General features: G+C 49.8%; 1 protein-coding gene across 1 annotated transcript in view; it reads left to right on the top strand.

The window, feature by feature from the left end:
• Positions 1 to 23,056, top strand: part of LOC116987847 (dedicator of cytokinesis protein 2-like) — a 1,012,655-nt gene that overhangs the window by 917,281 nt on the left and 72,318 nt on the right. Inside the window, exons 40-42 of the mRNA XM_033044139.1 lie at positions 1,611 to 1,724; positions 10,227 to 10,316; positions 11,502 to 11,606. Coding sequence (XP_032900030.1) covers positions 1,611 to 1,724; positions 10,227 to 10,316; positions 11,502 to 11,606 — 309 coding nt within the window. The remainder of the gene's footprint in view (positions 1 to 1,610; positions 1,725 to 10,226; positions 10,317 to 11,501; positions 11,607 to 23,056) is intronic.

Here is a 23,056-nt window from a genome sequence, read left to right as displayed (position 1 = left end):
GGGTTGGACAATATGGTTATAACACCAGACCGTGTCTCATTTACCATTCAGGAGCTGGTCAAACAGAGCAGACCAGGAACATCAGGTCCAGTCATGGAATTCCGGGCATACCCGCCTGAACCACGGTTATGTGTCATGACCCACTTATTGAATTACATCGACACAACAAGAAATCCCCGAGTAGGAGAAAATGCCTTATGGGTCAGCCACAAGAAACCTCATGGTCGGGTGATGAGCCAAACTATCTCAAGATGGCTCAAGCAGGTACTGGGAGCTGCTGGAATAAATACTAACGTGTATAAATCTCACTCCACCAGGGCAGCATCCACATCGGCGGCTAAGAGGATGGAAGTGCCTATGGACCACATCCTGGCTACAGCGGGGTGGTCTAGGGAGTATACGTTCCAAACATTTTATAACAAGCCGCTGGCAGAACCTGTATCGTTTGCAGAAAAAGTATTAGAATCTGCAAATATATAATTTAAGCCCGGGGGAGCATTTTTGGTTTTGTTATTATTTAATAACACCATTATTGTTTTTACAAACAGATCATGGTTGATTACGATAACATACTTCCTCCCTCGAATAACTTCGGCAGCGAGTGAAGTATGAACTGTTACACGGTTTGAAATCACAGAGCTTTAAAATCTTCACGTAGTCACTCACGTGACTCCGAAGTAAAATAGTAAGATTAAACGAGAACTTACCAGTTTGAAGTTTGATCTGTATTTTATGAGGAGTTACGATGAGGGATTACGTGCCCTCCGCTCCCACCCTCAACTATAGAGATCAACTGGTATTTAAGTTCTCCTTTTCTTTACTATGTTTATTTCAATTATTGTGTCTTTCTGTGATTCTATGTTTCCTTTTCTACTGCATTATATCTGTGACAATGGATGGGAAAAGTTTAGAGGGTTATGGGTCAAACACAGGCAGGTGAGACCAGGATAGATAGAGCATCTTGGTGCGCATGGACAAGTTGGGCCGAACGGCCTGGTACTGTGCTATATTACTCTTGACTAGTTTAGTCTACTTTAGAGATACAGCGTGGAAACAGGCCCTTGGGCCCACCGATCCCGCGCCGACCAGTGATCCCCGCACATTAACACTGTCCTACACACACTGGGGACAATTTTACACCTACACCAAGCCAATTAGTCTAAAAACGTGCACGTCTTTGGGGCGTGGGAGGGAACCGGAGATCTCGGAGACAACCCACGCAGGTCACGAGGAGAACGTACAAACTCCGTACGTCGGAATCGAACCCTGGCCTCCGGCGCTGCAAGCACTGTAATGCAGCAACTCTACCGCAGCGCCACCGTGCCGGCCACTGATCCGGACAATAATCCAGTGAACTTGTATTCTTTTCTGAAACTTCTCCATGACTAGAAATGCGCGCAACACTTCAAAAGTGGCCGAACCAACGTGACTTTTTAAGTCATATTGTTTTGCTTTCCTTAATGTAATTTGTCTCCTTTAGATGCCGCATGAGTTTGTTTCCAGCAGCTTCCAGTGTTATTGCACATCTCCGCCATCTGCCGTTATTGTTTTTAATTTTCAAGTTGGTTTACGAGCTTTGTACTTCATTGATTCTCTGCTTCCCTTTGTAGTGGACGGACGACCAGTTTACTCTGCACATCCAAGACTTCCAAGGTTCGCAGACGCAGCGGCAACTGAAGGAGAACCTGTACAATAAAATCATCGACTACTTGGACAAGGGCAAGGTAAGACTTCACCACTTGCATCGTTTTCGCTTGAGTGCTGGAGGTTGTAAGGTCATACGTTGATTAGGCCATTCGGCCCATCAACTCTACTCCACCATTCAATCAGAGCCCAAGTGAGACCACACCTGCAGTATTGTGGGCAGTTTTGGTCCCCTAATTTGGAGAAGGACATTCTTGCTATTGAGGGATTGCAGCGTAGGTTTACAAGGTTAATTCCCGGGATGGCGGGACTGTCATATGCTGAGAGAATGGAGCAGCTGGGCTTGTACACTCTGGAGTTTAGAAGGATGAGAGGATATCTCATTGAAACATGTGAGATTGTTAAGGGCTTGGACACGCAAGAGGCAGGAAACATGTTCCCGATGTTGGGGGAGTCCAGAACCAGGGGCCACAGTTTAAGAATAAGGGGTAAGCCATTTAGAACGGAGACGAGGAAACACTTTTTCTCACAGAGAGTTGTGAGTCTGTGGAATTCTCTGCCTCAGAGGGCGGTGGAGGCCGGTTCTCTGGATGCTTTCAATTGAATCCTTTATTTGTCATTCAGACCTTTCGGTCTGAACGAAATGTCGTTGCCTGCAGCCATACATGTAATAATAACAAAACACAATAAACACAAATTAACATCCACCACAGTGAGTTCACCAAACACCTCCTCACTGTGATGGAGGCAAAAGTCTTAGAGTTACTGTCTCTTCCCTCCTCTTCTCCCTCTGCGCCGAGGCGATACCCCACCGGGCGATGGTAAGTCAGTCCGCGGTTCAAGCTCCGCGGCCCGGGGGTGGTCAAAGCTGCCCGCAGCTGTTGCAACGGGTGCTCCGGAAAACAGGCACCAGCCTGTGACCTGCGAGCTCCCGACATTGTCCTCCACCGGCCCGCGGCCGAGCCCCGGATCCAGGTCGCCGCCGCCTCAGCCGCCGTAGCACCGTCTCCGCTCCGCACCGGGCCGCCCACAAGGCAGCGTCTCAGCCCCGCACCGGGCTGCCCCCACGAGAGCACCTTCCAGCCGGGAGCCGGTCCGCCCGCACGGCAGCGTCTCAGCCCCGCACCGGGCTGCTCACACGGGAGCGCCTTCCAGCCAGTAGCCGTGCCGGCCGCACGGGAGTGTCTCAGCTCCGCACCGTTCGCCCTCACCGGAGCGCCGAGTCGTGCCGCTACCCGGACGTCGCCACAGCTCGAAGACGGCCAGCCTCGCGTTGGTGAGTCCTGGCTGGCTCTACCTCCGGACCCTCGAGGTCGGTCGCAGGTTGGAGGCCGCCAGCTCCGCCATTAGGCCTCAGCGCAGACGGGGGAAGAGAAGGGGAATACGACAAAAAGTCGCATTCCCCCGAAGGGAGAGACAGAAAGCTCTGTTTCACCCTCCCCCCACACACATAACACCACCTAATAACCAAAAAATGTACTAAACTAGACAAAAAAAACCAACATAAAAAGTAAAAACAGACAGACTGCAGGCGAGCCGCAGCTGTATCACAGCGCCGCCACTTCCGGAAAGAGAGAGCTAGATAGGGCTCCTAAAGATAGCGGAGTCAGGGGATATGGGGAGAAGGCAGGAACGGGGTACTGATTGGGGATGATCAGCCATGATCATATTGAATAGCTGGCTCAAAGGGTCCGCCATTCAATGGGATTGTTTTGGAAGCCGGCATAAACCTAATGAGCCAAATGGCTTCCTATTAAGTTGTGAGAAAAGATGAGAAAACTTAATTCTCTGGATACTTTCAAGAAAGAGCTAGATCGGGCTCCTAAAGTTAGCGGAGTCAGGGGATATGGGGAGAAGGCAGGAACGGGGTACTGATTGGGGATGATCAGCCATGATCACATTGAATGGCGGTGCTGGCTCGAAGGGCCGAATGGCCTACTCCTGCACCAATTGTCTATTGTCTATTGTCTAATAATTGTTCAAAAACTGTGAAAATAATGTTTAAAATCATACCACATTGTTGTCTCTGGATCAAGGTTTCATGGTCAGTTTATTGTCACGTGTACCAATTAATGTACAGTGAAATTTGAACTACATACAGCCATACTAAAAATAAAGCAACAAGACACATAACTACATAAAAGTTAACACAAACATCCACCACAGTGGATTCACTGTGATGGAAGGGAATAAAGTCCAATCTCCTTCCTCTTTATTCTCTCATGGTCGGGCCAGTCAAACCATCTGCAGTCAGGGGGATCGAAGCGTCCGGAGCCGGTAATTAAATCTCCCGGGTCGGGGCGATTGAAACTCCTGCGTGGGGGCGATTGAAACTCCTGCGTGGGGGCGATTGAAACTCCTGCGTGGGGGCGATTGAAACTCCTGCGTGGGGGCGATTGAAACTCCTGCGTCGGGGCGATTGAAACTCCTGCGTGGGGGCGATTGAAACTCCTGCGTCGGGGCGATTGAAACTCCCGGGTCGGGGCGATTGAAACTCCTGCGTCGGGGCGATTAAAACTCCCGGGTCGGGGCGATTGAAACTCCTGCGTCGGGGCGATTGAAACTCCTGCGTGGGGGCGATTGAAACTCCTGCGTCGGGGCGATTAAAACTCCCGGGTCGGGGCGATTGAAACTCCTGCGTCGGGGCGATTGAAACTCCTGCGTCGGGGCGATTGAAACTCCTGCGTCGGGGCGATCGAAACTCCTGCGTCGGGGCGATTGAAACTCCTGCGTCGGGGCGATTGAAACTCCTGCGTTGGGGCGATGGAAACTCCTGCGTTGGGGCGATGGAAACTCCTGCGTCGGGGCGATGGAAACTCCTGCGTCGGGGCGATTGAAACTCCTGCGTCGGGGCGATCGAAACTCCTGCGTCGGGGCGATTGAAACTCCTGCGTCGGGGCGATTGAAACTCCTGCGTCGGGGCGATGGAAACTCCTGCGTTGGGGCGATGGAAACTCCTGCGTCGGGGCGATGGAAACTCCTGCGTCGGGGCGATCGAAACTCCTGCGTCGGGGCGATTGAAACTCCTGCGTCGGGGCGATGGAAACTCCTGCGGCTTGGAGTCCCCAATGTCGGTCTTTAACCAGAGACCACGGGCTCAGCGGTGTTAAAGGCCGCCGGCACCCACGATGGGGCTCCTGGTTGGTCTCCAGCACACACTGCCAACTCCACGATGTTAGATCGCACTGCGGGCGGAGATACAATCACACAAAGGCCAAAGGGAATGAAGGGGGCAGAGCTGAGCTTACACATCACCAGGTTTTTTTTTATCAGCACTTAGATGGAGACACATTGACTTAGTTTAATTTAGCAGTGCAGGAGAATGAGGAGTGATCTTATAGAGGTGTACTAAATCATGAGGAATAGTTTTTTTAGTTTGGTTTAGAGATACAGCGGGGAAACAGGCCCCTTTGGCCCACCAACTCCACACTTGCCATCGATCCCCGCACACTAACACTACCCTACACACACGAGGGAAATGTTACACTTACACCAAGCCAATTAACCTACAAACCTGTACGTCTTTGGAGTGTATGAGGATCTTGGAGAAAACCCACGCAGGTCACGGGGAGGACGTACAAACTCCGCACAGACAGCACCCGTAGTCAGGATCAAACCCGGGTCTCTGGCGCAGTGAGGCGGCAACTCTCCCGCTGCGCCACCGTGCTCTGAGGCAAAATCAGCAGCGGGATGAACATCAAAACGTATTTTGCCCCCAAGGAAATAACCATCGAGAAAGAGCTCAATGTTTAAGCCTTTAAATGTCTATATCTAAGCTCCCCAAACTCCTTCTAGGCATTTGAAAGGCCAGAGGTAAATACAGGCGGGATACGTCAATGTGTAGTGAGCTCAGAGGAACAAAACATTTGCTTTGCTAAGCTTCTGAAATGCTAAATGCGAAGGATTAGTATAATAGTTCTTTAATGAGCCTGCCCAAATTTATCTCTGCACTCTATATGTTGTGAGCCCAGCTGAAATAATTGATTTGTGCAATGAATGCCCTTCCTTTTGAAGATTGAGGGGGGATCTTATAGAAACTTACAAAATTCTTAATGGGGTTGGACAGGCTAGATGCAGGAAGATTATTCCCGATGTTGGGGAAGTCCAGGACAAGGGGTCACAGTTTAAGGATAAGGGGGAAGTCTTTTAGGACCGAGATGAGAAAAACATTTTTCACACAGAGAGTGGTGAATCTGTGGAACTCTCTGCCACAGAAGGTAGTTGAGGCCACAGTTCATTGGCTATATTTAAGAGGGAGTTAGATGTGGCCCTTGTGGCTAAAGGGATCAGGGGGTATGGAGAGAAGGCAGGTACAGGATACTGAGTTGGATGATCAGCCATGATCATATTGAATGGCGGTGCTGGCTCGAAGGGCCGAATGGCCTACTCCTGCATCTATTTCCTATGGTTCTATGTTTCTATCTTTCCTATGTCGCAATATCGTGGCCATTACAAAATGTGGTTCTATTTTCTGTCGTGATGGAATGTCACAGAAACAGACCCTTCGGCCCAACCTGCCCATGCAAACCAACATGCCCCATCTGCCCGTATTTTGCCCATATCCCTCAGTGTGGGTCGGGTAGTGTTTATATGCGGCGATCGCTTGCCGGTGTGGACTTGGTGGGTCGAAGGGCCTGTTCCCTATCCACGCACATTGTGATGGTCCCTGCCTCGACTACCTCTGACAGCTCATTCCGTACACCCACCACCCTTTATGCTATAAAGTTGCCGCTAGTAAATCTAAATCCCCCTCATCTTAATTATATGTCTTCTGGGTCTTGCATATACCCTGTCTATTCCACTCGTGACCTTATACACACCTCTATAAGATCACCCCTCATCCGAGCCTGCTCAATCTCTCCCTGTTGCTCAGGCACTTGAATCCTGGCAACATCCTCGTAATGCTTCTCTGCACTCTCTCCAGCTTGACAACAATTTTTCCTGATGAGGGATATGGGCCAAACGTAAGCTGGTGTGACTAGTATAGCTGCGGTATCCTGGTCGGTGTGGGCAAGTTGGGCTGAAGGGCCTGTCTCCGTGCCATATGACCCTACATAGATGGACCTTCAGCTGGAGCTATTGTGGTCCTTGTGGAGATCCTGCAGAAGGGCGTGAATGGTCCTCCCCAAAACCCAAGGATATTCTTTCACCACTAAAGGGCCTGTCCCACTTGCCGATTTTTTTCGGCGACTGCCGACGTCATTGACTGATATATCAGGGTGGCCGAAAGATTTTGAACATTTCAAAATCCAGCGGCGACAAAAAAAAATGCTGCGACACTTGAGGAGGCACCGCGCGTCTATATGTCGTCACGCCGTGACTTTTTCAGTAATAATAATAATAATAAATTTTATTTTCGGGCGCCTTTCAAATCTCAAGGTCACCTTATAAAGATTAAACAGAAGAGAAAAAAAACATATAGTCGGAGAAAAATAAATGAAAAGGACATCATCAATACACAAATTAAAGATAGAAATCGCTCCAAAGACACAAAATCAAAAAATCAAAAAAAACACAATGTGAAGAGAGAGCAGCGGCAGCTAAAGCGCGCCAGCGTCCACTCTCTCTTCCGACAGCCATCTTGGACACAGACTAACAAAGTACCTTACACACAGAAAAATCATCCCCCCACAGTGGATACCACTGTGGGGGAAGGCACAAAAGTCCAGTCCCCAACCCCAGTTCTCCCAAAAGTCAGGCCTATTAAGGCCACCGCTGTTGCCTCAACGGAGGCCCGATGTTCCTGGCCGTTCTGGCCGGGTGGTCTTGCCCCGGTGTCGGGAGAGTCCTCACAGCGGCTGGGCCACCTGGAACGGCCGCTTCCTAGCTGGGGACCGCGGCTTCCGAAGCCGACAAGGCCGCGCCGGTTTGGAGCTCCCAGGCTCCCGATGTTAATGTCGGCGCCGCCCGCTCCGCTCCGCAGACCCGCAGCCCGGAGGTGTTGCTCTCGGCGGTCACAGCTCACCGGAGCTCCAGCGCGTCGATCCAGCGCGGCGACCCAGGCAAGGCATCGCCCGCTCCGCTCCATGATGGCGCTCCAGCGCTGTGCCGCCACCGAGGCCGAGGTGCTGGGCGGTCCCCACCAGGAAACGGCGCTCCAAGCCTGCTGGTAGGCCACGAGGACGGGTCGACGGGGCAGCCCAGAGAAAAAGCTGCCTCACCGACCAGGTAGGGACCTAGAAGTAAGGTTACCTCCTTCCCCCCACAATAAGAAGTCCATTTCTCCGAAAAAAACGACGAACAAAACTAACTAAAAACTGGAAAAAAAATGAATTAAACGAACGGCAGCAGCCGTTCCCCAAGATGGCTCCTCCTCCTGAGACCTGATACGTCAGTCAATGATGCCGACAGTCGCCGAACAAATCTCCAAATGGGACAGGCCCTTTAAGTTGTTGGGCAGAGGGAATATAAAGAATGCTTCAGTCTGAAGAAGGGTTTCGGCCCAAAACGTTGCCTATTTCCTACGCTCCATAGATGCTGCTGCACCCGCTGAGTTTCTCCAGCACTTTTGTCTACCTTCGATTTTCCAGCATCTGCAGTTCCTTCTTAAACAAGAATATAAAGAATGCATTGTACTGACTCTGATGTTCATAAGTTCATAAATTCATAGGTTCCAGGAGTGGAATTAGGCCATTCGGCCTAACAAGTCTACTCCACCTTTCAACCATGGCTGATCTATCTCTCCCTCCTAACCCCATTCTCCTGCCTTCTCCCCATAACCCCTGACACCCGCACTAATCAAGAATCTATCTATCCCTGCCTTAAAAATACCCACCGACAACCTCCAGAGACTTCTGTGGCAAAGAATTCCACAGATTCACCAACATCTGACCAAATAAATTCCTCCTCATCTCCTTCCTAAAAGTACATCCTTTTATTCTATGGCCTCCCCTCCTAGACTCTCCCACCAGTGGAAACATCCTCTCCATATCCACTCTATCTAGGCCTTTCACTATTCGATAAGTTTCAAAAAGGTCCCCCCCCCTCATCCTCTTAAACAGTGTCGTCAAACACCCTCTCATTCCTGGGATCATTCTTGTAAACCTCCTCTGGACCCTCTCCAGAGCCAGCACATCCTTCCTCAGATACGGGGCCCAAAATTGCTCACAATATTCCAAATGTGGCCTGACCAGCGCCTTATAGAGCCTCAGCATTACATCCCTGTTTTTGTATACAAGCCCTCTTGAAATAAATGCTAGCATTGAGTTTGTTTTCTTTACTACCGATTCGACTTGCAGATTAACATTTTGGGAATCCTGCTCCAGCGCTCCCAGGTCCCTTTACACCTCTGATTTCTGGATTCTCTCCCCATTTAGAAAATAGTCTACGCTTTTATTCCTACTACCAAAATGCATGACTCCACACTTTGCTGCACAATATTCCATCTGCCACTTCTCTGCCCACTACCCCAAGCTGTCCAAGTCCTTCTGCAGAGTCCCTGCTTCCTCTACACCACCTGCCCCATCCGCCTATAAATCCCAAGAATATTCTTCTTCTTCTTCTTGCGTTTAGAAACATAGAAACATAGAAAATAGGTGCAGGAGGAGGCCATTCGGCCCTTCGAGCCAGCACCGCCATTCATTTTGATCATGGCTGATTATCCCCTATCAATAACCCGTGCCTGCCTTCTCCCCATATCCCCTGACTCCACTAGCCCCTAGAGCTCTATCTAACTCTCTCTTAAATCCATCCAGTGACTTGGCCTCCACTGTCCTCTGTGGCAGGGAATTCCATAAATTCACAACTCTCTGGGTGAAAAGTTTTTTCTCACCTCAGTCTTAAATGGCCTCCGCTTTATTCTAAGGTTGTGGTCCCTGGTTCTGGACTCGCCCAACATTGGGAACATTTTTCCTGCATCTAGCTTGTCCAGTCCTTTTATAATTCTATATGTTTCTATAAGATGCCCCCTCATAGTTCTAAACTCCAGTGAATACAAGCCTAGTCTATTCAATCTTTCCTCATATGACAGTCCCGCCATCCCGGGGATCAATCTCGTGAACCTACGCTGCACTGCCTCAATCACAAGGATGTCCTTCCTCAAATTAGGAAACCAAAACTGTACGCAATACTCCAGATGTGGTCTCACCAGAGCCCTATACAACTGTTTGGGGCAGCAGAAGTCCGCAGCAGGGTGATGCCATCCGGTTCGACATCCGTGGGTGCCCGCCCTAAACAGGGCGCATGCTCCGGGTTGGCGCCAAGCTGTGGAATTCTCTGCCTCAGAGGGCGGTGGAGGCCAGTTCTCTGGATGCTTTCAAGAGAGAGCTAGATAGGGCTCTTAAAAATAGCAGAGTCAGGGGATATGAGGAGAAGGCAGGAACGGGGTACTGATTGGGGATGATCAGCCATGATCACATTGAATGGCGGTGCTGGCTCGAAGGGCTGAATGGCCTACTCCTGCACCTATTGTCTATTGTCTATTGTCTATTTTCTATTGCTGCTGTTCTCTGTTTGTTGTCGTTGGCCTGACTGAGGTCAGTTGACAGGGGCTCACCACGGGAGGGCGGGGGGGATCGACAACATGAGCACAGATCTGTGAGTGCAATGAGCCAACCTAATTATCCACCCCTTCCTGTGTGCAGATGTGGGAAGAAGCCATTGATCTCTGCAAAGAACTGGCTGAGCAGTATGAAACGGAGGTCTTTGATTACGGGCTGCTGAGCAAGACCCTGGTGAGTAAATGTGCACTGCCATTGATTTTGATAAGCTAATGGTGATTGATGAAATACAAATTACGTTCAAGCGATTAGACTTCGCCTCTGCACGAGCTTCTCTCCTAATGCACAGAGGGAGTGCGGCAGGCAGGTCAGTGAGCAGTGACAAACTTTCCAAGCGGCTCTTAAGTTCATAGTGGAAATCAGTGGGTTTGAAGATTCTTCTCGAGCAGAACAGTTAGAAACATAGAAAATAGGTGCAGTAGGCCATTCGGCCCTTTGAGTCTCCACCGCCATTCAGTATGATCATGGCTGATCATCCAACTCAGTATCCTGTACCTGCCTTCTCTCCATACCCCCTGATCCCTTTAGCCACAAGGGCCACATCTAACTCCCTCTTAAATATAGCCAATGAACTGGCCTCAACTACCTTCTGTGGCAGAGAATTCCACAGATTCACCACTCTCTGTGTGAAAAAATGTTTTTCTCATCTCGGTCCAAAAGGATTTCCCCTTTATCCTTAAACTGTGACCCCCTTGTCCTGGACTTCCCCAACATCGGGAACAATCTTCCTGCATCTAGCCTGTCCAACCCCTTAAGAATTTTGTACGTTTCTATAAGATCCCCCCTCAATCTTCTAAATTCTAGCGAGTACAAGCCGAGTCTATCCAGTCTTTCTTCATATGAAAGTCCTGACATCCCAGGAATCAGTCTGGTGAACCTTCTCTGTACTCCCTCTATGGCAAGAATGTCTTTCCTCCTTCCTGTGCGGGTCTTAGTTTAGTTTAGTTCGGAGGCACAGCACGGAAACAGGCCCTTCGGCCCACCGAGTCAGCACCGACCAACGATCTTTTAAAAATAGCGGAGTCAGGGGATATGGGGAGAAGGCAGGAACGGGGTACTGATTGGGGATGATCAGCCATGATCACATTGAATGGCGGTGCTGGCTCGAAGGGCCAAATGGCCAACTCCTCCTGCACCTATTGTCTATTGATCCCCGCACACTGACACTTGTCCCACACACACACACCACGGATAATGTACAATTATACCCAAGCCCAATTAACACTGAAACCTGCACGTCTTCGGAGAGTGGGAGGGAACCGGAGATCCCGGAGAAAACCCACACAGTGAGTCCGGGACCCGCTGAGTTACTCCAGCACTTTGTCTCCCTCTAACCTTCCTCTCTTTTCAACCTCACAGCAACGCCAGGCCAAATTCTATGAAAACATCATGCAAGTTCTGAGGCCCAAACCGGACTATTTTGCCATCGGTTACTATGGTCTTAACTTCCCAAGCTTCATTCGGGTAAGAATATCACCCTCTTTCTCACACGGTGTGGCTTGTTTTCCTCAGGGGTGAGATCTGTGTTCAACTTCACGGACTGTAGACTTGGTTTGTCAGTTGACTTGGCATCAAGTTCGGCACAGACATTGTGGGCCGAAGGGCCTGTTCATGTACTGTACTCTTCAATGGTTCAATGGTCCTTGTACCGAGGTACAGGGAAATTTGTTTGGCCAGCGCAGTCATACATTAGAAAAAGCAACAAGATACATAACGATTAAACATAGACTAAAAGGCCCGTCCCACTTGGGCATCATTTGCGCGTCACGCTGGTGGCGCACGAGGATTTTGACCTGGGGCACCGTGCGCGACCGCGCATCACTAACTACGCCACCACGTCTCACCATGCGCCATGTGCGTGTAATGCACGCCATGCGCGTAATACCCGTGTGTCGTGACGCGTAAATGACGCTCAAATAACGCCCTTTAAACAGCCACCACAGCGGCATGTGAGAATCCCCGGGCCACACACACACGCTCCTTCACCGTGTTGTACCGACCGCTGTCACTCTCTCGCAGTCCCTGTCCGCCCGAACAGTCAGAGAGCCGTCCACACTCGCACCAGACTCCGGGATGTCCCCATGGAACCATGTCCACACAAACACCGAGATCACCGCGCACTCACGGCACTCCCTCCGAGTCCCCACCAGCGCAGGCGGCAGGCACGTCCATCTTGTTTTTCGTCGACCTCATATTCCCCGCGGAAGGCAAATACCTTATACCGTCTTCCTCCTTCCATCCCGCGATCGGGGCAGTTCGAAACAGTCGGCACGGTCGAAGCCCCCGCGTCTGGGCTGTCGAAGCTCCTGTGGTTGGAGCTCCCGAAGTTGATCCCTAAAGAAGGGACCGCCAGCTCCATGGTGTTAAGGCCGCAGTGCGGACGGAGATACGATACGGAAAAAGTCGCATCTCCGTCGAGGGAAGAGATAAAATAAGTTTTCCCCCAACCCCCCATACACCCACCACCCTCTGTGTGGAAAAGTTACCCCTTGGATTCCAATTAAATCTTTTCCCCTTCACCTTGAACCTATGCCCTCTGGTCCTCGATTCCCCTACTCTGGGTGAAAGGGACTGCGCATCTACCCGATCAACTTCTGATGTTCTGTGGTTGGACAAGTAAAACAGGTTTGTGGTAAAAACTGTAGACACTGGAAATGATCAGCATCTGTGGAGAAAACAACTATGCAGTTGTGTTAGGTTTGAGCTTGCTAGTGAGGGAGTGCAGCGTAGATTCACCAGGTTAATTCATGGTTTGGCAGGACTGTCATATGCTGAGAGAATGGAGCAGCTGGGCTTGTACACTCTGGAGTTTAGAAGGCTGAGAGGGGATCTCATTGAAACATATAAGATTATAAAGGGTTTGGGCAATCTATTCCTCTCAGGATCTTGTACACCTCTATAAGAGCATCCCTCATCATCCTGCTCTCCAAGGAATAAAGTTGTCCAGGGAAGCTGCCTGACCCGCTGAGTTACTCCAGTACTTTGTGTCTTCCTCTGAAGTCAAAGGCCTCTCAACCACATCATTTTGATGGGAAAATAGTTAGCTGGGTTAACATATCACGATTGGCGGGCAGAATCATTTTACTTGTGGGCGGTCACTTGTGGCGTGGTGGTAGAGATACTGCTTTACAGCGCCAGAGACCCGGGTTCGATCCTGGCCCTACGGGTGCTGTCTGTACGGAGTTTGTACGTTCTTCCCGTGACCAGCGCGTTTTTCTCGGTTTCCTCCCACCCTCCAAAGACGTACAGGGTTTGGAGGCTAATTGGCGATGATAAAATTGTAAATACAATACAATACAATACAATTTATTTGTCACTTGAACCTCATAGAGGCTCAAATGAAATGTTGTTTCTGCAGTCATACACATAAGAAAAAAAGACCCAAGACACAACACAATTTACACAAACATCCATCACAGCGCATCTCCTCCTCGCTGTGATGGAAGGCAAAAACTTATCTCTCCCCTGCACTCCCCATTCCCCTCCCGATGTCAGAGTCAATGCCCCCGGCGGGCGATGGCAATTGTCCCGCGGCCATTAACGCCGCGCCAGGTGATGCAAGGCCGCGCTCCGGGTCTTGTTGTTGGAACCACCAGCGGGCGCTAGCAAAGTCCCGCAGCCGTTGAAGTCGCGCCGGGCGGTGATGTAAGACCCCGCTCCAGGTACTCTTCGACCCCGCTACTCGGGCGGGAGAAGTCGTCGTTGCGGAAGGCCCGAAAAGCGGTCTCCCAGCAGTGACCCGCGGGCTCCCGGTGTCACCGTCTACCAGACCTGCGGTTGGAGCCTCCGAATCCCCGGGGGTCGGGCCGCAGCAGCGCGCCACCACAGCTCCACCCGCTCCGAACTCGGCCAGCTCCACGATGGTGAGTCAGTCCGCAGCTCCGCGACTGGAGCCCCAGGTCGCTCCTGCCGGAGGCAGACACAAAAGATAGACGGACTGCAGAGGCCGCTGCGACGTGAGTCATGCCGCCCACTTATAGGTGCTGAATTGCCCCCGGTGTGCAGGCTGGTGTATGGGTGATCGTCATGCAGTCATAAAGTGATACTGTGTGGAAACAGGCCCTTCGGCCCAACCGGCCAGCATGTCCCAGCTACACTAGTCCCACCTGCCCGCGTTTGGTCCCTCCAAACCTGTCCTATCCATGTACCTGTCTAACTGTTTCATAAACATTGGGATAGTCCCAGCCTCAACTACCTCCTCTGGCAGCTTGTTCCATACACCCACCACCCTTTGTGTGAAAACGTTACCCCTCAGATTCCTATTAAATCTTTTCCCCTTCACCTTAAACCTATGTCCTCTGGTACAGGTTTGTAGATTAATTGGCTTGGTATAAATGCAAAATTGTCCCTAATGTGTGTTGAGTAGTGTTAATGTGTGGGGTTCGCTCCCTCTCCTTCTATCACTCTCCGCACCTCCCTCTCTCTCTGCCTTAAAAATATCCACTGACCTGTCCTCTACAGCCATCTGTGTTAATGAATTCTTCAGATTCACCACCCTCGGACTGAAGAAATCCCACCTCATCTCCACATCCTATTCTGAGGCTGTGACCTCTGGTCCAAGACTCTCCCACTAGTTGAAACATCCTCTCCACATCCACTCGAATCCAAGCCTTTCTCTATTCCGCAAGGTTCAATGAGGTGCTGAATGCAGTGAATGGCGGTGCTGGCTCGAAGGGCCAAATGGCCTACTCCTGCACCTATTGTCTATTGTCATTCTCGTCTCTGGACTCCCTCAAGAGCCAGCACATCCTTCCTCAGGTATGGGGCCCAGAATTGCTCGCAATACTCCAAACGCGGTCTGACCTTGTGGAGGCCCAGCATTACGTCCATCCCTGTTGTGAGTTAGCTTGCTGCTCTCAGCCTACACGGCATCGTTGAACGTTTTTTCAATAGACAATATTTATTAAAGCTTTATTTCAGACACAGGTCCATATAACACATCAAACAGTACAAAGAATTACAAAGATACATTAAAAAATTGCATATTAGCCTAAAATATATATAAGCTATTGCACCAATGCCGTCTTAGCCTAGAAGTGAATCTATAGCAGCTTTTCAGAGGGCTGACTAGGGCTTCAATTATATGGTTCTCTGATTTGTCCAGGCGACACATAAAACTAAACATCAGCTGTCTTAAGAGTGCCTCACAGGTTGGTACTCTAGTGGACACAAACAATTGACTGGCACTATGCCACCTAGGGACACGAAGTAGCAACCTCATTGCATCATTGTATGCTACCTTGAGCCTCTGCATACTCTTTTTCTTATAATTAGACCACAATTGGGCTGTATACAACGGTATGATGTAGGTTCTGAACAGGGAACACTTCACAGAATCAGAGCACATATAAAACTTCCTTATAAGCATGTTGGCTTGAAGATACATTTTACAGCGCTGTCGGTAGAGGTCTTTGTCATCCGTCCAGTCATCGGATATGACATGACCTAAGTATTTAATTTCCTCACACACAGCAAGAGGATTGTCTGACAAATAAAAGGTCGGAAAAGTTGATTCCCTGTCCTCAGCGCTCCTAACTACCATTATGCGGCTTTTCTTAGCGTTGTAGTTAATGTCATAATCAAGGCCATACTGAGAGCACACCTTCAGCATCTGCTGCAGCCCAGCACTATATGGACAGATAGACAATAGACAATAGGTGCAGGAGTAGTCCATTCGGCCCTTCGAGCCAGCACCGCCATTCAATGTGATCATGGCTGATCATCCCCAATCAGTACCCCGTTCCTGCCTTCTCCCCATATCCCCTGACTCCGCTATCTTTAAGAGCCCTATCTAGCTCTCTCTTGAAAGCATCCAGAGAACCTGCCTCCACCGCCCTCTGAGGCAGAGAATTCCACAGACTCGCCACTCTCTGTGAGAAAAAGTGTTTACTCATCTCCGTTCTAAATGGCTTACTCCTTATTCTTAAACTGTAGCCCCTGGTTCTGGACTCCCCCAACATCGGGAACATGTTTCCTGCCTCTAGCGTGTCCAAGCCCTTAACAATCTTTTCACCCTGTCCTGCTGCAAGTACCAAGCTGGCAACCTGGCTTTCCCTGCTAACTCAATCTTGCAACTTAATTTATAGCCCATTGAGCCTGCCAAATGCAGTTTCTGCATGAGTACTCCAGATTCTAAAAGCAAACATCAAGTTAATCAAGGGATAATAACTGATTGTGTTTGGACTCTCCATCAGGCCTAATCAAGGAAGATTGCTTCAGTAGCTCACATCCAAACTGTGCAATGAAAATCCAATTCCCTGAGACTGATTCTCGGCTTTCTTGAAGGAAATGCAATCAGACTGGTCATTCAATGATACCTGGTCCCCTCTCTCGGCAGCTCCTGGGAAGGTTCCCTGATGTAGAGTCGAAACAGCGTGGTAACAGGCCCTTCGGTCCCAACTTGCCCACGCCGGCCAACATGTGCCAAAAGACAATAGACAATAGACAATAGGTGCAGGAGTAGGCCATTTGGCCCTTCGAGCCAGCACCGTCCCAGCTAGACTTGTCCCACCTGCCTGCATTTGGCCCATATCCCTACAAAACATATCCTATCCATGGTAGACAAAAGTGCTGGAGAAACTCAGCGGGTGAGGCAGCATCTATGGAGCAAAGGAAATAGGCAACGTATCAGGTCGAATCCCTTCCTATCCATGTACCTGTCTAACTACAAGAGGAGGTAGTTGAGGCAGCACTTAAGAAATATTCTCTTCTTTTTTCTCTCTTTTTTCCTTTTATTTCTTTTTTTTTTTGATTTAGGTTTCAATGTTAAAAATGAAGTTGGACAATAATTGTATAAGTGTTACGTCGATTGCCTTATCCCTGTACAATCGCTTCTAATAAAATTAATTCAATCAAAAAAAAAGAAACATTTAACAATAGACAATAGGTGCAGGAGTAGGCCATTCGGCCCTTCGAGCCAGCACCGCCATTCAATGTGATCATGGCTGATCATCCCCAATCAGTACCCCGTTCCTGCCTTCTCCCCATATCCCCTGACTCCGCTATTTTTAAGAGCCCTATAAAGCTCTCTCTTGAAAGCGTCCAGAGAACCTGCCTCCACCGCCCTCTGAGGCAGAGAATTCCACAGACTCACCACTCTCTGTGAGAAAAAGTGTTTCCTCGTCTCCATTCTAAATGGCTTACCCCTTATTCTTAAACTGTGGCCCCTGGTTCTGGACTCCCCCAACATCGGGAACATGTTTCCTGCCTCTAGTGTGTCCAAACCCTTAATAATCTTATATGTTTCAATGAGATACCCTCTCATCCTTCTAAACTCCAGAGTGTACAAGCCCAGCTGCTCCATTCTCTCAGCATATGACAGTCACGCCATCCCGGGAATTAACCTTGTAAACCTACGCTGCACTCCCTGTTCTAGTAAGATCTCCTCTCATCCTTAGACAGGTAAATACACCCACCTCACTTTGTGGAAAAAATAGTTACACCTCAAGTTGCCATTAAATCATCCCCCACACCCTTGATCATTAATAACTCTGATTATTAATAACCCATTATCTGTTATTTGCACTTCATCAGTTTATTTATTCATGTGTGTATATATTTATATAATAGTATATGGACACACTGATCTGTTCTGTAGTCAATGCCTACTATGTTCTGTTGTGCTGAAGCAAAGCAAGAATTTCATTGTCCTATCAGGGACACATGACAATAAACTCACTTGAACTTGAACTTGAACATGTGAAGAATGAAATAAAATACCAGATCAAAGGGAGGCTACAGATATTTGGCTGTTGAGTAGAGCAACTACTCGTGGATAAAAGCTGTTTTTATGTCTGGCTGTGGCAGCTTTGACAGTCCGGAGTCGCCTTCCAGAGGGAAGTGATTCAAAGAGTTTGTGGCCAGGGTGAGAGGGGTCAGAGATGATCTTGCCCGCTCGCTTCCTGGCCCTTGCAGTGTACAGTTCATCAATGGAGGGAAGGTTGCAGCCAATAACCTTCTCTGCTGATCGGACGATTCGCTGCAGCCTCCAGGTGTCGTGCTTGGTGGCTGAGCCAAACCAGACCATGATGGAGAAGGTGAGAACAGACTCTACGATGGCCGTGTAGAATTGGACCATCATTGCCTGTGGCAGATTGTGCTTCCTCAGCTGCCGCAGGAAGTACATGCTCTGTTGGGCCTTTTTGACTGTGGAGTCGATGGTAGCCCCCCATTTAAGGTCCTTGGAGATGATGGTTCCTAGGAACTTAAAAGACTCCACAGATGTGACTGTGATGTTGTTGATGGTGAGTGGGGTGAGGGGAGGGGGAGCTCTCCAACAGTCTACAATCAATTCCACTGTCTTAAGAGCATTGAGCTCTAGGTTGTTGCCATGGCACCAGGCCGCCAGCTGTGTCACTTCCTGTCTGTAGGCAGATTCCTCCCCATCCTGGATCAGTCCAATCAGGGTTGTGTCATCAGCAAACTTGAGAAGCTTGACAGAGGTGTCTGTGGAGGTGCAGTCATTGGTGTAGAGAGAGTAGAGGAGAGGGGAGAGTTAGCCTTGTGGTGCTCCCATGCTGAGTGATTGCGGGTCCAAGATGTGCTTTCCCAGCCTCACATGCTGCTTCCTGTCTGTCAGGAAGCTGGTGATCCACTGACAGAGGGGTTCAGGCACAGTCAACTCGGAAAGTTTGGAGTGTAGTAGCTCTGGCACAATGGTGTTGAATGCAGAGCTAAAATCAACAAACAAAATCCTCGCATAGGTCCCCTGGTGGTCTAGATGCTGTAGGATGAAGTGCAGGCCCAGGTTAACTGCATCGTCCACAGATCTATTGGCCCGATATGCAAACTGCAGAGGGTCCAGCAGGGGGATTGTGATATTTTTCAGCTTGGCCAGCACAAGCCTTTCGAGTGCCTTCCTGACTACAGAGGTCAGTGCGACAAGCCTGTAGTCATTAAGACAAGTCCAGGGGGGCGCTGTCCTGTGCATGGCTGCCCAGCCAGCAGCTGTCTGTCTTTTCATCTTTTATTTTTATTTTAAGTTAGTTAAAGTGTTTTGTTTGGAGGTCTAGACTTTTTTATGTGGGGGGGGGGGGGAAGGGGGAAACTACCTTTCAGGGTCCCTACCTGGTCGGAGAGGCAGCTTTTCTCCGGGCTGCAGCTTCGACCCGTCCTCGCGGCCTACCAGCGGGCCTGGAGCGGCGTTTCCTGTCGGGGACCGCCCAGAACCTCGGCTTCGGCGGCGGCACAGCGCTGGAGCGCTATCGCGGAACGGGCGATGCCTTGCCCGGGTCGCCGCGCTGGAGCTCCGGTGAGCTGAAGATCGCTGAGGAAAACATCGCGGAGCTGCGGGACTGTGGAGCGACCGGCTGCGGGCGGCGGCGCTGAACTTTACACCAGGAGCCTGGGATCTCTAGATGAGATCGCCAGTTGTGGAGCTCCAACCGGCGCGGCCTTGTCGGCTTCGGAAGCCGTGGCCTCCAGTACGGAAGCGGCCATTCCAGGGTTCCCAAGCCGCTGAGAGGACTCTCCCGATGCCGGAGCAACATCACCCGGCGAGAACAGCCTGGAACATCGGGCCTCCGTAGAGGCAACTGTGGAGGCCTCAATAGGCCCGACTATGGGTGAACTGGGGTTGGGGACTGGACTTTGTGCCTTCCCTCATAATGGGAACCATTGTGGGGGGATGTTCTTTATGTTTAAAACTCTTATTAATGTTATGTCTGTATTCCTTCTTTATGTGCTGCAAAATGGCAAGAAGCATTTCACTTCACTACACCTAGGTGTATGTGAATGTGACCAATAAAATACCTTTGATACCTTTGATACCTTTGATACAAGTAATCCTTGCCTTTTTGGGTACAGGGACAATAGTGGAGACTTTGAAGCAGGCAGGGACAGTACATGTTTGCAGGGACTGGTTAAAAACGTCAATGCTCTCAAGTTCTGGCTACATCCTCGTAAATCGGAGTCATAGAAATGTACAGCATGGAAACAGGCCCTTCGGCCCAACTTGTCCATACCAACCAACCTGTCCCATCTACACTGGCCCCGTCTGCACGCGTTTGGTCCATATCCCTCTCCTAACCATGTAACTCTGCAGTCAGGATGTAACTCAGGTCTCAGGCACTGTGAGGCAGCAGCTATAGAGACACAGCATGCAAACACACCCTTTGGCCCACCGTGTCTGCGCTGACCAGCGATCAACTGTAAACTAACACAAATCCTGGCTTATATTCTTATTTCTTAATCTCATTCTGGAGACACAGACCCTTTAATTTCATCACCCTGCTTCTTTTCTCAAAACATAACGGCACGGTGGCGCAGTGGTAGAGTTGCTGCCTCACAGCGCCAGAGACCCGGGTTCGATCCTGACTATGGGTGCTGCCTGTACGGAGTTTGCACGTTCTCCCTGTGACCCGCGTGGGTTTTCTCCGGGATCTCCGGTTTCCTCCCACACTCCAAAGACGTGCAGGTTTGTAGGTTAATTGGCTTGGTATGAATGTAAATTGTCCCCTGTGTGTGTCGGATAGTGTAAGTGTGCAGGGATCGCTGGTTGGCTTGGACTCGGTGGGTCGAAGGGCCTGTTTCCGCACTGTATCTCTAAAACTAAAACTAAAAGAATCTCATTTGGAAGCTGTTCCCGATTCTTCCCTTGATGATTCAGCTCGAAGGGCCGAATGGCCTACTCCAGCACCTATTGTCTATTGTCTATTGTTTCCGCTTTCCACACAAAAGCACAAACTGTCAGAGGGCGGACTTCATCGAAGCGCGTGCTGAATAGTGAAAGGCCTGGATAGAGTGGATGTGGAGAGGATGTTTCCACTAGTGGGAGAGTCTAAGACCAGAGGGCACAGCCTCAAAATTCAAGGACGTTCCTTTAGGAAGGAAATGAGGAGGAATTTCTTTAGTCAGAGGGTGGTGAATCTGTGGAATTCTTTGCCACAGAAGGTTGTGGAGGCCAAGTCAGAGGATATTTTTAAGGCAGAGAGAGATAGATTCTGGATTAGTACTGGTGTCAGGGGTATTGGGGAGAAGGCAGGAGAATGGGGTTAGGAGGGAGAGATAGATCAGCCATGATTGTTGGGCAGAGTTGACGATGGGCCGATGAGCTTGTACTCGCTAGAATTTAGAAGATTGAGGGGGGATCTTATAGAAACTTACAAATTTCTTAAGGTGTTGGACAGGATAGATGCAGGAAGATTGTTCCCAATGTTGGAGAAGTCCAGGACAAGGGGTCACAGTTTAAGGATAAGGGGGAAATCCTTTAGGACTGAGATGAGAAAAACATTTTTCACACAGAGAGTGGTGAATCTGTGGAACTCTCTGCCACAGAAGGTAGTTGAGGCCAGTTCATTGGCTATATTTAAGAGGGAGTTAGATGTGGCCCTTGTGGCTAAAGGGATCAGGGGGTATGGAGAGAAGGCAGGTACAGGATACTGAGTTGGATGATCAGCCATGATCATATTGAATGGCGGTGCAGGCTCGAAGGGCCGAATGGCCTACTGCTGCACCTATTGTCTATGTTTCTATGAATGGCCTAATTCTGCTCCTATCACTTATGACCTTATAATAATAATAATAAATTGAATTGATATAGGGCTTTTCAAGGACTCAAATTCGCTTTACAAGGCAAGGCAAACAAAAAACAAAAACTAAAACAAAACAAAACAAAAACAGAACACAAACAAGAACACAAGAGGCAATAGCAGACGGAGAAGCGGCGAGCAAACAGCGCCAGCGTCCTCTCCATGCAGCGTCCTCTCCGTGCAGAATCCTTTCAGCTAAAACTTAACAATAATAAAGATCTTTAACATAAAAACATCCCCCACAATGGTTCCCATTATGAGGGAAGGTGCAAAGTCCAGTCCCCATCCCCATGTCCACCCATAGTCGGGCCTATTCAGGCCTCCACAGTCGCCTTTACAGAGGCCCGATGTTCCAGGCCGTTCTCGCCGGGTGATGGTGCTCCGTCGTCGGGAGAGTCCTCACAGCGGCCTGGGAACCCTGGAACGGCCGCTTCCGTACTGGAGGCCGCTGCTTCCGAAGCCGACAAGGCCACGCCGGTTGGAGCATTTCCACTGGCGATCTCGTCGCGAGATCCCAGGCTCCCGGTGTAAAGTTCGGCGCCGCCGCCCGCGGCTGGCCGCTCCACAGTCCCGCAGCTCCGCGATGTTTTTTCTCGGCGGTTCTTTAGCTCACCGGAGCTCCAGCGCGGCGACCCAGGCAGGGCATCGCCCGCTCCGCTCCGCGATAGCGCTCCAGCGCTGTGCCGCCGCCGAAGCCGAGGTTCTGGGCGGTCCCCGACAGGAAAACGCCGCTCCAGGCCCGCTGGTAGGCCGCGAGGACGGGTCGACGGTGCAGCCCGGAGAAAAGCCGCCTCTCCGACCAGGTAGGGATCCTGAAAGATAGTTTCCCCCTTCCCCCCCCCCACCCCCCACATAAAAAAGTCTAGACCTCCTAAAAACAAACACTGAAACTCACTAAAAATAAAAAAAAGAGTGAAAAAGATGGCCAGCTGCTAGCTAGGCAGCCATACACAGGACAGCGCCCCCTATGTAGCATTGCCTGAAACATAAAAACAAAGCAGACCACGGTCCCTTAGACCTGCTCAAATAAATCATGGCAGATCGCTCCCTAATTTAATGAGCCTTCATTCCTAAATTCCTCAGCACCCCTTCATTCAGACAAGATAATATAAGAAATATTCAGCCAACAGGATTATAATGATGAACATTGCGCACTTACTTGTAAGAGGCTGATTTGTCAGTGTGGTGAAAATGTATTGTTTTATGACGACCTCATTGTAATGAGGCAGGTTGATTTGAATTTGTAAACCCTTTTAAATATGGCTTTTGAGATTCATCTTGTGTTTCCATAACCAATTTGGTTTGTTTACAACCACACAGGAGCGGCGAGCTGTGAGCGGAGTTATGTGAGAGTTGTGTTTATCACAGGTTGGAGACACAAGGAAA

This window comes from Amblyraja radiata, chromosome 1 (assembly GCF_010909765.2).
Source record: "Amblyraja radiata isolate CabotCenter1 chromosome 1, sAmbRad1.1.pri, whole genome shotgun sequence".
Lineage (NCBI taxonomy): Eukaryota > Metazoa > Chordata > Chondrichthyes > Rajiformes > Rajidae > Amblyraja > Amblyraja radiata.
This window is presented reverse-complemented; position numbering and strand designations above follow the sequence as displayed.